Consider the following 17436-nt stretch of genomic DNA (forward strand, 5'->3'; position numbering starts at 1 on the left):
CTCGTAGGTTACAAACTTGAGTGACGAAGTAAACTGAAATGAGGAAAAAGAAAAGCTGAAAATTTAAGTCGCATTGAGTCGCTGTTAATAACAGCGACTTAATGCTTTACTAATTTTTTATTTTTTTTATTTCGCTGTTAATAAGTGCGACTTTACACAAACTTAGGTTTGGATGTACGGACGCTTATTTTGGGAATTAAGTTATTCCGAAGCTTATTTTTGGAATAAAGTTGTTAAATAATCTTATTTTTTCAAATTTTCCTTTAAATGGCTTTAAATGAACCGGCTTTGAAAGCCCTGTTCGGCCCATTTTTATTACTAAAAATTATTTTAATCTCCAATTATCAATTTATAACAAATAAATTATCATTTATAATAAATATTTTGAAAAATATGAATAATCTCCATTGGTATCGTCATTTATAATATTTAAGTTATCCATCAATTATACTATTTACAAAGGTCCGTTTTCGACCCTTATTGAGCCCTTTTGTAGACTGTTTCATTTTAATTATAGTAGAACCCGCTTTCGGACCAACCCATTTTCAACCCGGCCCTTACAAAGCCCTTTAAAAAACGGTTCGAATAAGGGCTAAAAATGAAAGTCAGACCCATTAAACACCCCTAATCACTAACACCCAAATCAACGAGATAGATTAAACAATCAATAACTAAAGCCTTGAATTTGGGGGGTGACATTTTAACATGCAAGAGGTCTATCGATTTGTGTTAATCGAAGACGGTTTAGCTTAATTCTCTAGTCCTACATAACTTCAGATGGGTGTTTACACGTTAAGGTTTAGGACCACTTACTTAAATTTAACTAATGACAAATGTTTGGAATTCTTAAGCTTCTAGGCCCCTCGACTACAACAAAAGTCATTAACATTATTCAAGCAAGATAACAACTACTAATGATAATCAAGATAAATATTAACATGTAATTCATATATCCTTCAATATTAATCATTAATTATTCTCTTATCATGTTATAAATTTATAATGTACTATTTTTAAAAAGCAAATATAACAGTTTTGTTCTCCTCTATAGGTATGAGCTGCCGTCGTTCTTCCCTCTCCAGACCCTGATCATAGTTTTCTATAAGCGGAATACATTAGGTATGATAATGATGATGAAATATAACAGTTTTATTGAAACAGAGAAAAATATTATATAAGAATATGTATTTTCAAGTTTTTTGATTTAAGGACACTTTTTGATGAATAGATGAACAAATTGTAACTAATTTCTTATGTTATCACTTTATATGACTAAATTTGTCCCAATTGATTAAAATTAAGTATGATTCGACTTATTTTAAAAATAAAATTTAATTATCAAAATATTTAGGTAAATATAAAAGCAAAAGTTGATTTAATGTTAAATATCACACTCAAAATACGCTCATAGCATGAGCATCAAATATACGCCACTCCTCCGGTTCTCCGTATAAGGTAGCTCCTAACATTTAAACAAATAAAAGAATCCCATCCCACGACTCGGGTATAAAGGAGTATAGTTTTCTTACAAGATTTGGTCATATGGTATCTTTACATGCATTCATCATGGAGGAAAGCCACCAAGTGAGTTAGTCTTATTTGATTGAGATAGTTCCTCGCTTTCAAAATACTTATAACATTTGATTTTTCACGTAGTCCAATGTAATCTATTTTAATTGTTAATATCTCTAGTTACGTATAATATAAAATTATAAAAATTTGATATTAATCATCTTTACGTTGAGACGAATCAAACAAAATCCCATTTTACTATATTTTAACTTATAAATTAAAAACTAATTCAAATAAAAAATGATGAATAAATAGTGCTATTTTTACAATGTTGCAAGTAAATCGGAACAGATAAAATGTAAACTAAAGATTTGGATATAATAAATCTAAATAATGAGATATTTAGAAATAAGAGTTGAAATACACAGAATAAAAATAGTGAAATGACATTCAAAAATAAAAATAAAGTAAATTTATTATGATGGATTAAAATTGAAAATAATGAGACAAATCAAGTGTAACATAAGAGCCAAGAGTATGGCATTGATAGCATTTTACGGTGCAAGTAAAGCTCAGCCAAAGTTATCTCTGTGGTACTCCATCTAAGTATGTCAAAAGTAAAAGCTCATAAAAAATGTAAAAGTCTTAGTATAGATTTCATCCACAATATTTTAATGTGTAAATTTAATATTTTTTACATTCTGAAATATCCGTTATATTACGGTTATTGACACTATTCATCGTTGAAGTTTTTTATATATATCGCGGCTAGTGCAAGTATAGTTGAACGGAGAAAGTAATAACAAGTATTTCTCAATAATTATACTTGATAATATTTCTCAATTAAAAATACTTACTATTTTAACGAGTGCTTTTAAAGGTTAATGCACATTAGAATATTACACAAGACTTTTTTCGATCATAAAAAAGACAAAGAAGGTGTGAGCTGTGAATAAGAGTGTCACGTTCATGCAAAAAGTTCTGAGTCGAGCAACCAATGAATACGCCATCGTTAACAACAAAATGTGATCCTAAGCCTAAGCCTAACAGAATCTTCTGATATTTCTGGTCTGTGCCTCTGTCAGCCTCCTGGGATATGATTCTCCTTTAAATTTGTTGCTTCTTCAAGAGATTTGGTTTGGTACTTGGTGTTTCTCAAAGAAGATGGTAATCTTGAATTCATCCTATTTCATTGGCTACCTTCAAAGTGTAACTTAATTTCATTCTACTATGATCTTATGGTTATTACCCATTGGAGTTTTACTTTATTTCCTATGAGCTTGTCCTTAAACAATGATACTCCCTCCTATTCATCTTAAGAGTCTCATTTTACTTTTCACGGATTTTAAAGAGAGTTAAAAGTGGGACCCTAAGGGTAGAAAAGAGAGTGGTATTATGGGTTTTTAATGTAAGGGAGGAAAATTAGTATGGATAATGAAGGGTATATTTGAAAATCGGATAAAGTTACTAAGGGCATAAAAGTCAAAAACCCATACCAAAAATAGAAATGGGACAATTAAGGTGACTTGACCATAAAAGAAAATGGGGAGTATAATAATTTCCACTTATAATTTTGTTGGTATTTAAGTTGATTAGTGGAATTATAGAGATTGACAAGGTAAGTCGATGTGTACATGCTTATTTAGCAGAAATAAACAATCTAAAGCATCCTGCAGGAAAACAATGTATTGAAATTCAGTTTGGGTCTAAATGCAATAACAGACAAACCAAAGCTCTAAATGTTCAAAATAAGGTTTTAACTCTTATTTATCCGCAACATGCTAAAAGGGTTGAAACTCGAACGAATAACTTTTTTTAAACCTGTCAATGTAAATCCACACTAAACTCACCTTTGTCTCTTCTAATTGTTTCTTTGTAATTTACTCCTCTACTCTTAATCATAATAAGAGTTAATTAGTTTATGAAAGTTTGGAAAGTAGACTCTTTCTAAATGAAAGCTCTTATTTTACTTAACTTTTCTAAAATATTTTTCAAAATACACTTAAGAGGTTGCTTGATATAAAAATTACATATGTAATAGAATTGTAATATTTGAAGAATAGATTTGGTAAAGATAAACCTTATTGTTATCATTTTCTAGTATGAAGATGAAGAATAAATCACTTATTTTGAAGCACGTGCTATTTAATTTAACACAATTTTAGAAAAAAAATAAATAAGGTGAAATAATAACACTCATTAAGTGAATCCCAATTAATAATATAGTAAATCTCAACCGTAAATAATGATGTGTAACTAGAAATAGGTCAAAATAGTTAGATTTAACTTTCAATCACATTTTACCTAGTTTTTTCAGTACTTTCGAATATGATTATTTTCGAATTACGTGGCAAAATTTTTGGATAATAAGCCACTAATTTCCCATTGAGATTCTAAATCAATTTTATGTCAGATTAAATTTTGACACATCTACTTTTCACCATCAAAATCATTAAAAAAAAAGAAAGTTATGATTAATGAAGAGGACTATCATACAAGTGGAATACAAATTATGCAGAGAAGACCCTTGAAGCCCCCACACAAAAAAAAAGATTGTAGGAGAAACATAACACATTGAGATGTTACTTCCTCCATTAATCAGAAAGAAAGCAAAGACTCATCATGGTCCACACAAGCTTGTATTACTGATGACGCCAATAAAAATCATGCATATAATAAGCCAAATTAGATTGAATACCAATACATTTATTTATGGCAAATACATAATTGATTGTAACACCTAAAGTATATAAAAAAATAACATAACATGCTATTCTTTTCAGAGAAAAGCACAAAATCTCTCAAAAATGAGATTGATTATGATTTATCCGCACAAAAAACCTATAGTCAAATAAAGCATATTATGATATGCTCATTTTTGTACCTTTAAACTATCCAAAAACTGGGTCTGAATCCCATTAATGCTTTTAAATGGTATAATCATGGATACATTTGGGTTACTAATTTTAACATTCGGGTAAACACTGCCCATTTCGAGCTCTAAATATGGTATGTTCCGAAACAAAATCATCCATGCAGGGCATCAACCAAAGTTCTTGGGCAGATGGCCGCAGTTCAAGGTTTAAGAGCCAGCGCAACACCAAACTTAGAAGAGGAATTCTTGGCCTTGGTGTCGTACTCGGCTGAAAATGTAACTAGAGACTTAGGCCTCCATTCATGTTGCCATAGCATTCCAACTTTGCCGTCATCAGAGTATCGTGTTTTTACGAATGTAATGGGATTAATTGTATGCAAGCTACCAATCTTAAATCTGTTCTCATAGCTAGAAAGTCTATGAATCATTTCAGTTGCAACAGCGGTAGATGGATTCACATTGTGGAAGTAAGAAACTTTTAAAGTCTGACCTTTATCCATCCTGCAATTAGAGAACATAAATCGAAATCTTATAAGCATGCAGTCAAAGATTTCAAGAGTCAATAGCTAGCTATTCATGGGTCATAATGGTTCGATCACAAATTCAGATATCATCAGCATATCAACTGTAAACACTTGCATCACACTTATATTTTCGAGAATTAACAGATTATGTTTTTTTTTCAACTCCACGAATCCATTCAAAATATACATAATTACTAGTAAAAAAATGTTTTGGTCGCAATTGCAACGACAGTCACGGTGATGCAGTAATGTGGTGATGTGGTAAAGGGGTGATGTGGTTGTCACCACCAAATATTGGCGAAGAACAAAAGATCATCTTGGAACTAACTAAAAACGCGGTAGACTCGAAAATTTCATAGCTTGACTGACAAGATACAATTTTGCCTTAATTTTGCACTCTGAAAACAAGTAGGCATAATTATGATAAAGTGTGCAGCGAAATCCAACACTTCTCGAACTCGCTACTTTTAAGATACAAAATGGTGGCAAATCTTTCCAATCTATATATAGCTCAGAAGCTTGTCAATTTTGTTCACCACTCAAACACTTTCCAACTTACTAAAAATAGTTTTACATCAAGAACTTTTACATTGCTGAGGTTCAAAATCAATTACTAGTATAATCAGGCAACTGCCAAGTAAACAGATATCATTGGCAAGACCTGTGAATGTAAATCAACTTCTTTCCTGGTCTCAGGTGCCAAGTAAACAAAAATGCTAACTTAAACACTGGTAGTGTAAAAGTTAAAATAAAAGGGTTGGTGCAGTCAATCTGTCAATGTCGTGTTTCAACAGGTGTGAAGTATAAAGCTTTTGTTAAGCAAATGGCTTTTGGCCAGATTTTTATTGGCATTTAGCATTTGAATTTAGTCAAAATAAACCATGTACTTCTGAATAATGTAATAGAAGCAAATGGCTTTTCAAGTTATTGAAGAGGCCATAAACTTTTCAGCCAAAAAAGTACAAGCTGATCACTATTTTAGATCTAAAGCTAACATGTAACAGCCAAGAAAAATTTTCACTAAACCTCTGGAGTATAATACTAATAGCTAGCTAAAGTAGCCAATACAGACAATGATAGTAACAAGTCAAGACAGTCAACAAAGTGTCCGATATTTGTTACTAAAATTCATTAATAACGGAATTAGAAGAACAGTTCTTCACACAGAAAAAATATATGCAAAACCTCAGTCTCAAAAGAAACCGAAGCTTATGGAGGAAAGTGAATAATCAGCAATATAGAAAATGAAAAGTAAGATAGCAAACAAATATACATACAGCATAACTGCGGCGGAAAAATCATGTTTGTTGAGAGTAAGGCCAGCATTGTATTTGGTAAATGAGGCAGATGCCGTATCAAACGCCATTTCCCCACCCATGCTGAGCTCCTCATTTCCGATTGAAGCATTGAACTCCAAAGTAGGCGTAGGATTCAAGCCAATACTTGAATTCACAGTGGCATGATAATTTCGATAGAGCAGATCTAGCTGATTCCATACAATAATATCGTCAGACATGCAAAACTATGAACTCAAACCAACTAACATAATATACACATGCACACGCACACAATTTAGAAAGAGGAACCAATAACTATTTTTAACTGTTTACAATATCCTTAAAATGATGGGTCATTTTCATATGCTTTAGATTGATATGTATTATATAAAATAAAACCTGTTCAAAGTATAAAAACGCATATGCCTAGGCCACCAACATCTACAGATGCACAAGAAATTGTGCATCATGTTTTCCTTTTAGTCTATGCACAGATTATGACTAAGTAGAAAAGTAGAAAGGCCACAAATTTAGTGATTGTATTGTACATAAACCACAATTCAAGGCTTGCTATTAACATTACTGCATTCATGATAAATCATGAAAGTATAGGTGCAAGGGGAGAGTGCCCTGATTTATTGTACCTAAAACAGTCTAACAAAACAAGCTACAACCCAAATTATATACACTAATAACCCATTTGATAAAATGATATAAATAGTGGTAAACTTAACATTTCTAGTGTTAATTTTCATGAAGGAGCATGCTATTATTCCATCCAAAAACGTTCTTTTTTTCATATTTTTCATTGCTACCTAATATTTCTTGAAGTGGTAATGGATGGGAATGCATTTTTTGAAGAATAAATCTTTAGGTAGACAAGTATGAGTATGAACATTCACATGTGATTTTCCAAGATAAACTAAACCAAATTTTCGTCATCATTACCATTTCTGAACACCCTGTACCTAGCAGGTCAAAAGGGTTTCTAGTACTTGCAAAAAAATATTGTAAGATTTTAAGAGCACAATGTTAGGACCATTACAACCAAATAGATGTAGACTCTAAATTCAAAAGAATATGTCTACTGAATAGTATAAATAATGTGTCGTTAATTTGCAGGCTACAACGGTTGACTGCTAAAGAAGTAGCTTCGGTCATATCAATTCACAATATAAAATACTTCCATGGTACATATATCATTAAGTTTGATGAGACGGTCCAAACTATGAAGCACAAGCTCACAAAGGCAATTCATCCTGCTATTAGAAATTAAGTGAAAAAGAATCAATTTTAAATTGCCATTGACTCTTCTATAATACTTCTTGGTTTTTTAATCACGCCATTTGGATTGCACAAGGAATGAGTGAAAGTCTACTGAAGTTGAAAATACCCATGTGAGTAGTAGAGGGGGTGTGCATCCCCTATTTAAGTTTATGAATGTGAAAATAAGGTAAACTTTCCTTTAGGGTGTGTTTGGCAACAGGGAATTGAGGTTGGGGAATGGGATTTTGGTGTAGGACTATAAAAGTCTCTTGTTTGTTAGAGGGGAATGAGAATTGGTAAAGGTTGGGGGTTAAGACTTGGGAAGGGGAAAGTTCCACAAAAAAAGTCTTGCGGGGAGGATGATAATTTGAGTTGAGACTTTGGTAAGTTATAAAAAGACATTTTTGCCTTAAATGAAAGTAAAGAAAAGAGTTATAAGGACAACTTTGTAAATATAATCAATTTTTATCTAATTTCTTATCTATTTTTATCATTTGTCAAATAAGAATATGAGACAATTATTTTCAAGTGTGAAATCTCATTTCAAATCTCATCCCAAAATCTCATTCCAAGTCTCAACTAATAGTCTCTTAAATTCTCATTCCCACATGCCAAACACCCTCTATGGCACAAAAGGTATCCCCTAAAAAAGGTACAGTTACTAAAAAAATTCCCAAGGAAAATTTTGCACTTAAAATAAAAATTAAGTAAATTATTTTAAAATAAAGTTAGTTTACAGGTGTGCCTTGCGCGCGCCTCCGAAGAAGGTTCTGGATTTTACAATATCTTTTTCCTAGTCTAGTCTAGGCTAAGTAAAAAATGTATTATTTGATGAGAGAAATCAAAGGAAAATAGGATTTGGTTTTGTTTCCTAAAGAGAATGATAAAAAGGGAAAAGTAGAAGTTTGTTTGCAATCCTAAAAGTAGGAAAACTTCTTGACTAGTGCCATCACCACCACTAGGTAGAGGTGTAAAAATTAGATATCAGATACAACTCGATCCGAAATTCAAAAAAATTCAAATTTTTGATTCGTGAAATTTATGATTTGAATCATCGAAATAAAAAACGTGAATGTTGTCGCCATTGCGGTAAGGATCGCGATGTTGCGGATGCGACATCTGACGGAGCAACAATTTGTTTTGCAAACATTGCAATATGAATTGTTAATTTGAAAAAAAACATTTTATTATAGTAATTCATGTTTGTTGAACATGTATTTAATTTAAAGTATCGAATAGATCTTATAGAATCTAATACACTTTGTAATTTAAAAATGGCTAATGCCCCAGAATAACAACTTACAATGACAGATACTCTGATCTTAAATCACTGGTTATGTAACAGGGCTTTGTAGTTCGATAAGCTCGAAATTCGTTATGAAGTCGTCGTTATGTAATAGGAACATTCTGATTGGTTGGGCTTATTGGAATTATTGAAGTTGAGTCAAAGTCTCAATTTTCGTTCTGAATATTCAATATACAAAATGTCATAAATTGAAAACTCGAATCGTATATTTGGACTTATAGGAATTTATTGAAGTTTAGTTAAACCCAAAAATAAAAATAGTTTATCTTCATTCAAAATAATTGAATCAATTAATAGGAAATTCCATATGATTGTATTTTGTTTTTGGCTTTTAGCTAGTGGTAACAAAAATTAAGTTTGTACTTATGGCACCTACAAATTTAAGTTTTATTATTCATAGAGAAATCTTTTTGATAACTTAAAATTTCCTTAAGTAGCTTACGGTTGTTATACATTTGAATTATCAACCATCATTTGAAACCAAAGTCCTTATAAGAAACCCATTCACCTAATTTCTATCATTCATATCCATCTTCTTCATCTTTATAATGATTCTACATCATCTTCTAATTTATCCAACATAATCCCTCTTATGGGAAAAAGTTTGTTTATATCCTTATAAGAAACCACTCTTTCACCTTATTTCCATCATCTCTTACTTTTCCATCTTTTTTAACTTCATAACAATTCTCATTATTCATCTAACACAATTCCTCTTGTGGAAAAATGTTCTTTCTAAATGTTCCCATATGTGGAAATTGAATCAACAAATTAACAAGTTCTCTATAGATAGTTTATGTTTGAATAAATTACTTTTGAACAATGTCTTATCCCTTAAAATTTTGTAGTAAACATTTGCGATTTTCAAGTTGAAAACTTGATTACATGGTTGAAATATTACTAAATTTTCATTTGAGAAAGGAGAATAACAATTTAATATTGAACTTTGTAGGAATTTTTGAGGAATAGTAATGAAAATGTGGGTTTTAAGCATTTACCTCCGAATGTGAGGTTCATGACACTGATGTTGGTTGGACAAAACTCATAGCAATTAGCCGAAAGCACATGTCAACGGAAGTGATTGCTATTTTATATTTTGATTTGGAATAAGATAAAGGTGTTTGATGCAGATGAACTAGTTTTGAAGGAAAAAAAATGAAGAGGGTGAAGAGGAAGATGAGGAGAAGACAGAAAATGGAGGGCATATTAATTGAGGTTTTAATCATACATTTTAGTGCAAGGGAGTATTTAACGAGAATATTACTACAAGATGACGATAAAGAATAGGAAGAGAAGAAGATGAAAAAGAGGTTTTTATCTTATTCTTATTTGTTAAAGTATGATAAAGAAAAAAGAAAAGGAGAAAAAAAAATATAAAAGAACTGCAATTTAATGTTTTTCTTTTTAAAATACTTTAATACTATTGAAGTTAATAGAATACAATCCTGGTGATATACTATGGACAAACTTATTTTTTTACCAACAATGGTGGAAGCTAAAACATGATGATACAATATCTCTTAATTAATCACTAACTTTTAATTAATTAATTTGGGCTTGGAGAAAAAAGGATTTTTAGTAATTAACGAAACATACTTGTTAATCATCAAAATAGTACTCTCTAATCTACTTTAATTTAGTAAACTCACACTTACCATATTACTAAACAAAAGGCTTGAAAATAGGAAACCAAAAAGTATCGAGTAGGACTATACTATTGAATATTCACATCAGAATCCTTATTAATGTTCGCTCAATTTTCTAAATATGCTTGAGATTAACTTAATAAGTATCTTAGCATATACGTGCCTCCTCTATGAAAAATTTGTGTTCTCGCCTTTACCCTTAAGCCTCCTACACATAAGGACCACTATGTGCTATGTTGCACTTTATGCCTTGTAAAATTAATAGCATAGATATATGCTTCATCTATTTCTTAAAATTATTCCCACAATGAAATGATGAATTTTTATGGGAATTAAGAAAATCATTTACACGTGGATATATTATTTTATTAAATAATAAGTTTAATGGAAAAAAAGTGAGGACCATAAACATTAAAAAATATTAAATAAAGTTAATGGAAAAAATATAGGGCCCACAATCATTAAAAAAATGTTTAAATAAAGTTAGTGGGAAACATGTGAGGACCATAAGCCATATAGAAATGTTAAAATGAAGTTAGTGAAAAATACATGGGAACTATCAGCATTTATAAAATAGAAGTATTAAGATGAGGATGCACAAGGTTAATTATATCCAAACTTTGTGATACAAATAGAAAAATTCTTTAGGAAAAACAAATGAAACAACCATAAAGGGAAAATGGGAACAACTTTAAAGAAAGAAAGGAATAATAAATAAAGACATTAAATAAAGGGAAAATTGTCAATAATAAACAACTTTTGCTTGATGTGCTGAAAATAAACCCACATATTTATTTTTATATAAACCTACATATTAGGTATATTTGCTAAAATAAATCCACTTATTATTTATAACTATCTTCAAAGCTTCTTTATAAGTCAAGCAATTAGGAATAAAAAAGGAAAAACTGCCCACAATAATCCAATCTTATTCCAATTTCCCTACAATAATCCCAAGTATTGATTAACCATGAATAATCCCAAGTATTTGTATTATTTTATTGTGGCATTGTTGCTAAGCTTATGACCGATTATGGCAGGTCATATATTAAGCCATTTTTTATCATCTTCTTCTCCATTAGTAGCTTCCTTGTCCTCCATTAAAATCTCAAACATCTCCCTTTTCTCCATTTAAGTCTGAAAAGTCATTCTCCCACTTTATTTCTTCTTGTCCATTAAAACATTTTATTTTTTTATGCGATTTCTCCATGTTCAACTTTGGAATGTTTAAGCTTAAGGGCCTTAAGTATGCTCTGTCAATTTCAACAAGATTGAAAATAATAAATTGTCTAATTAATTAACTGTGTGAGTGCAAAGTTCAGTTTGTTTGCAAAATGTATGTGTGTGTGGAGAACATCAAATGCAGGATTCAGTATGGATCAATTAACTAACATTATGGACAAAGAAACCAGCCATCAAAATTCTATCAAGGAAAAATACACCAACTATATATGTGTGGGGGAATCCTACCAAGAAAAAACACCCAAATTAAGAACGAAATCGGAACAACTACCATAATTAACCAAATTAGAAATTATCCAACCATAAATGGTGGAGTGGATGAGGGAATTTTCATCAATAATGATTCTTCAATTGAGTCATAAGTCACAACTGTAAATGGAGTTTAGGTGGGAGGGATATGAAATGGTTAACTAGGTGTATGGAGAGTAAATGTAATTAAATAAATTAAAAAAAATTAAAAAAATTAAATAATATAGGAATATATTTTAGTTTACCGGTGATAGGTAAAGAAAGTGTGCCACTTAAAAACAATAATAATACTTGGGATTATTTATGATTAATCAATACTAGAGATTATTATAAGAAAATTGGAAAAAGGTTGGATTATTGAGGGCAAATTTTCCAATAAACAATAGATAGATTGATTTTCAGCAATTATACCGAATAGCTGGATTTATTTGAAAAGAAACAATAGTTGAGTTAATATTCAGCGAATTTGATTTATTTTTGACAATTTCCCCTTTAAGAAAAATACAAACAACATGACAAAATGAGAATTCCCAACATTCAATTCAGATACATATCAAATATATATGACGATTAAAACAAAAAGAAACAACCTAAGAGGAAAATTGCACACCTTGCCAGATTTCTGATCAGGAATGTTAAAACTAAGAGCTGTTTTGATGCCAGGTAAAGCTTCATCAACAGTCACTTTTGTGGAGACCTGTATAACAAATCAAAACAAAACTCATCAGAACAGAAAAGTCATAGTGTTTAGGTCCTTTTGCTATTGCCCGAATCACAAGATGAATATTAGCTTCATTTACAAATAAAATTCAACAAAGAAAAATAAAATTCAAAACAGCAAAAACGAATGGGAGGATTGTAAAATAATATATACTCACATTAGAATAAGTATCAACTTTCAGATTAACTGTAGTGTTCCCACTCTTATACTGGGTGTTAACATCACCAATAAAGATGTGGTCCTTCTTTACACCTGTAGCTGTTAATCCCTGCTTAAGAAGAATTAAAAGTTCAGAATAGACCAGCATAAACCATTTAATAATAAGACCAGTTCCCAGTAAGAGCCGAGCATTTTTAGAGTTTCAGAAATCTCATGTCAGACGTAGCACGCTATCTATCAATGCAAACAGAATTAGACCAAATTAAAACTATGCACGTTCTTGTAGTAAGCACATAAGATGACAGCAATCAATTGCTTTGACGAAAAACAGAGTATCAATGTCAGTATGTTGGTATCTTGCAGGTAATCTATTTGTTTGCTGCGCAAACCAAGGCAAACCTTGTCAGAAATGAAACTAAAACCTAGAATGCTTGTAATGTAGGATAGGACATCCAGTTGCATTCTTCACCAGTTCACTGAGCCACTTAACCACAGAAATCTTTATTTCTGTACATGTTCTCAAGCATAACTACTTAGCATTGTGTTATGACCTGGGCAGATTATGAAAAGCAGAATATAGAAGAAGAGCTGAAGGTTGTATTAGAGAAGAAAAGATGACCAATGTTTACAATGAGCCAACAGGAACTTACCAAAAGGTATTTCTTACAATTCAAAAGCATGACTACTACTATTCATCTCAGCTATATCTATGATAGATTGCACTACCCTGCCCCCTAATACAATCTAACAGATTCATTCCCCCTAAATTATTCCATATTCTGTTATGACAAACCAGCCTGCAACTTGTAATTGTACTGCTGTACTTTCTCTGCCACGTCATTCCTTCCCCATAATTAATTTGGGTGCTGCTTGTGCTATGATAGGTAATCCAGCCTTTTTCTTAATTGAAGGGCATAGAACATCGTTTCTCTCACAGAACATAATTGAAATGCAAAGAGTACGGAGAAAAAGTATCCTGCTTGAAGCAAGAACTATCTTAGTTTGGTGATAAGCAATGTGTCAAGAAAACAATCACTTTTTATCATAACAAAATAGACTGATTGTGGCTCATCTAGATCCAAGGCAATGCTTACACCATAACTCCTTTTCACACTCGTCAAACGAGAATTTCAGATAAGCTAATAGTCACCATTGTAGTCCTCGAATAAACAACCCATCTAAATAGGCTCCCCAAAAAAAAGTAAAGGGGTGCCCAAAAGTTTAAAAATGAAGAGTATATGTTCGGGCTCCTTTAGAATATACAAGGCTTTGCTTATTTCAACTTCCAAGCAAGAGTTCTCCATAACTTATCGTAGGACTTTCAAAAACCAAGACTTGGTATAAACGTAAGATTTGATCCTAACAAAAAATAATGCAACTACTCCTTACAGCATCAACACTGAAGAATCCTCAGCAAGTACATGCCTCATCACAGTCCCAATAAAATTCTAATAGCATGCATCACAAGGAAGAGAAGATAAAGCTCACATTATTCAATACACTTAAAATTTACTAACATGAAAACTAAATTTGACAAATGCTAAAGATAACGCACACATACCCTTGATGGAAGATCTTTTTATGATGCTTTTTTAGGTCTCTTCATCATATTTAATCCTTTAGTCGCACCTTTTTCCCACTCTGGACTTCAAACTAATTGTTCAAATTTAACCACCTTTTCATCCTCTTAACCAAAAGCCAGCCCCGTATCTAGCCAAGGGCGGGTGGGAAAAGGCCCAGGGCAGGGGCCCATATTTCGAAAATTCGATAGGTTTAAATTTAAATATAAAAAAATAAAAAGATAAAGAATTAAGAGCGGTAGTCAGATATTATTGGCCAAGGAATGAATTGTCTGACAAGTACATTAAATGAGAAAGATTTATACGCATCTTTCTAAAAACAAATGGAAACACTTCCATCTGTTACATATTTGAACTTAAAATTTTTAATTTGTTTTATAAATTTGTAAAGGCAATAAGAGCCCCTATTTTTAATCTCGCCCTTAGGCCACCAAAAGTTCAGAAACGGACCTGCCAAGAGCATTGCTTGTATCCAAAGACAAAGAAAATAGGAGAGGAAGGGATATGTGATCAAAGTGTGCTTCTAAAGGAGTGCTTCTAAAGAGAGCACTCGCAAATTTAGTCTTTATTATCAATCAAAAAAAAAGTTGAGCCAAAAGCGCACAGTATAGTGTCATCACTCACAGATAAGACCTCCTAGTATTCATATTGGAGACAATTGCTAATCATACGGAGCACTAACACTGATAAAATTGATTTTAGCACGAAAGACTGAATTACTTATAGGGACCATTTCAATATCAAAGCAACAGGTTCACATACTTCTTCAGATTTACAGCACAATAAGTCAGAGTGAGAACGTATGCAGAAGGCCATTAAATAATAAGAAAACGAAAAAAAACACAATCAGCACATACCATTCCAGTGGCATTAGGCACTGATAAAGTAAACTTGTGATCAAAATTGTAATCTTTCATTAAGACATCTGCAAATAAAAATCACAGCATATAAATGATAAGAAAAAGGAATAGATAACCAAATGTTTCATATCATTATTCACTCTAGCAAGGGAGCACTATCAAAATCAAAAGGAGGCCCTGCTAAAGAATCATTCTAGCCCAATATTTTCACACATGAAAAAGTCAAGGTAAATGATGCCATACTACAAATTCGTTAAAGTGCAACGATTTGTCCAATCCTTTACCTTTCTATTTTCAATTTCCCATATTGTTTCTAATTCGAAAATCCTGATACTTTCTACCTGATTGGTGATCTATATCTCGTCTTCCTCCAAATCTTCAAGTGTCATTTTAGCATAGTGAACCTATTATTCCATTATACCCCCTCTATAAGTAGTTTTTACATGCTGATTCAGTCAAAGTAAATAAGAGAGGACTCTTTGTTTAGCATAACAACAACAGATAACTCTTTTTCAACTTCATAGACACATTATTCCCATTATACCTTTTTATGGCTTGTTCATTACATGCTGCTTCAATCAAAGTAAATAAGAGACCTTTGTCAAGGATCTCATTGGCACTTAGCATCATCTTTCACTACATAAATTTAAGTTTAACCAAAGCCCGTCATTGTGAATACAATGTTAAATTCAGAAAGTACTTCGCAAATTGATAAAAATTCAAAATTCAAAATCCACCTTTTCGACTTCATTATTCAAAATTCAAATCCGTTGTCATCGATTACAAATCAATATCCGTCATAAACTATGCTTCTCCAACATAAAAATGCCTCTCCAAACAAAATTTTAATCACATAGAAATCCACCCATTTAAAATAAATTACTAAATAATGAATTATATACCAAAAAAAAAAAGGTCATTACCTCTAGCTTTCTTGCCAATATCAGAAAATGGAGCTGGAGCCATCTTTTGAAACTGCAATTCCTGATCTCAACTATACCCTACTGAAATGAAAATACATAAAAATTTAGCTTAACAATTAAGCATTCATCAAATTCGTAGTAACTAATGCATTTACGATCCCAATAGCTGATCCAATACTCGTCATTATATTCTACAAATAAATCAAATCTCAAATAAATGCGCGAAAAAAAATTTACCCCAAAAAAATTAAAATGAAACAGTCAAATTTGTAGGAATGTTTGAAAAATGAATTACAGTTGGAAAACAAAAGAATTAAGCAAGAAAATTAGATGGTACCGGAGTCCGGGAGACGGGCAGAAGTCGCCGTCGATGATGACGGCGAAAAGTGATGTATAGGGGGGTTGTGCTTGGTCTGTAAAGCACCGCCGCCCTAAACAAAGTCGCACGTTTTTGCTTGTGACTGTTGAGTTTATGAGTTATTGCGACTCCTGACCCCTGGGGTTTTAGGATTTGGGAATAATAACAATTAGCGTCTAGTTGTTTCTATTTGCTATTCTGGGTCTATTTAGTGCTTCTATTATAAATTTTTTTTTTAAAGGAAATTATATCATCAATTTTAGGCATAATTAACTTTACGGTCCATTTGGTCAATGATATTAAATGATGGTAATGAGAATGATTTATACGTTAAAATTTCATTAAAAGTTTCATATTATTCCAATGGTAATGAAATTTGATCAAAAAAAAAAATTCTTTACAAATTTCAATTACCACCTAATATCACATCTCCAATTGGTAATACATTAGAACGGATTTTATAAAGAAAATGAGATGATTGAAGTTGAACAAGCATGGCTATCAAAGTAACTAAAAGATTTTTCAACCAAAATTATACTAACTTTTCATCGTTTATTACCATCGTTTATTACCACCTGCCAAACGGGCCGTTAGTATTTTCATTTTTAATATTTTGATAATTTTTAAATTTTCCATATATTTTTCATTAACTTTATTTAGTATTTTAAATTGTTTATAGTCTTCACCTATTTCTCATTGACTTTATATACTTTTAATAGTCGTGTGATCTGTATATTTCTTTCACTAACTTTATTTTAATATACTTATTTAATTTATGGTCCCCAATTTTACTCAATCAAATTTATTAGCCAATAAATAAAATATATCCATCATCTAAAAGATTATAATTATGTTAATTCCCGTAAAAAAATCCAACTTAAGGGAATGGAGCGGAGTAATTAACAAACTAATGAGAGGCATTCATTCAAGTTATCGGG

General features: G+C 31.4%; 1 protein-coding gene across 2 annotated transcripts; it reads right to left on the minus strand.

Moving 5' to 3' along the window:
• Positions 1 to 4129: 4129 nt before the first annotated feature.
• Positions 4130 to 16693, minus strand: LOC130824502 (mitochondrial outer membrane protein porin 6). 2 transcript variants are annotated; one of them, XM_057689537.1, is made up of 7 exons: positions 16478 to 16683; positions 16141 to 16218; positions 15215 to 15282; positions 12776 to 12886; positions 12508 to 12594; positions 6189 to 6397; positions 4130 to 4888 (listed from the first exon to the last, which is right to left on the minus strand). In XM_057689537.1, the coding sequence occupies exons 2-7, from the start codon at positions 16181 to 16183 to the stop codon at positions 4588 to 4590; spliced, it is 819 nt and encodes a 272-aa protein (XP_057545520.1). In that variant the 5' UTR covers positions 16184 to 16218; positions 16478 to 16683; the 3' UTR covers positions 4130 to 4587. The 2 variants fall into 2 exon arrangements, with proteins under 2 accessions (XP_057545520.1, XP_057545521.1); XM_057689538.1 differs by having other exon boundaries at positions 4131 to 4888; positions 16141 to 16221; positions 16478 to 16693.
• Positions 16694 to 17436: the final 743 nt, after the last annotated feature.

Source organism: Amaranthus tricolor, chromosome 9 (genome assembly GCF_026212465.1).
Source record: "Amaranthus tricolor cultivar Red isolate AtriRed21 chromosome 9, ASM2621246v1, whole genome shotgun sequence".
In the NCBI taxonomy this organism is placed as follows: Eukaryota; Viridiplantae; Streptophyta; class Magnoliopsida; order Caryophyllales; family Amaranthaceae; genus Amaranthus; species Amaranthus tricolor.

Bases quoted from the DNA above. Each gene is read 5' to 3' on its own strand.
- LOC130824502 (XM_057689537.1), bottom strand. From the start codon at position 16,183: ATGGCTCCAGCTCCATTTTCTGATATTGGCAAGAAAGCTAGAG. The intron at 15,283-16,140 runs GTAATGACCTTT...TTTTATTTGCAG, and splicing joins TATTGGCAAGAAAGCTAGAG to ATGTCTTAATGAAAGATTAC. The intron at 6,398-12,507 runs GTGTGCAATTTT...GTATGGAATCAG, and splicing joins CTGATCAGAAATCTGGCAAG to CTAGATCTGCTCTATCGAAA.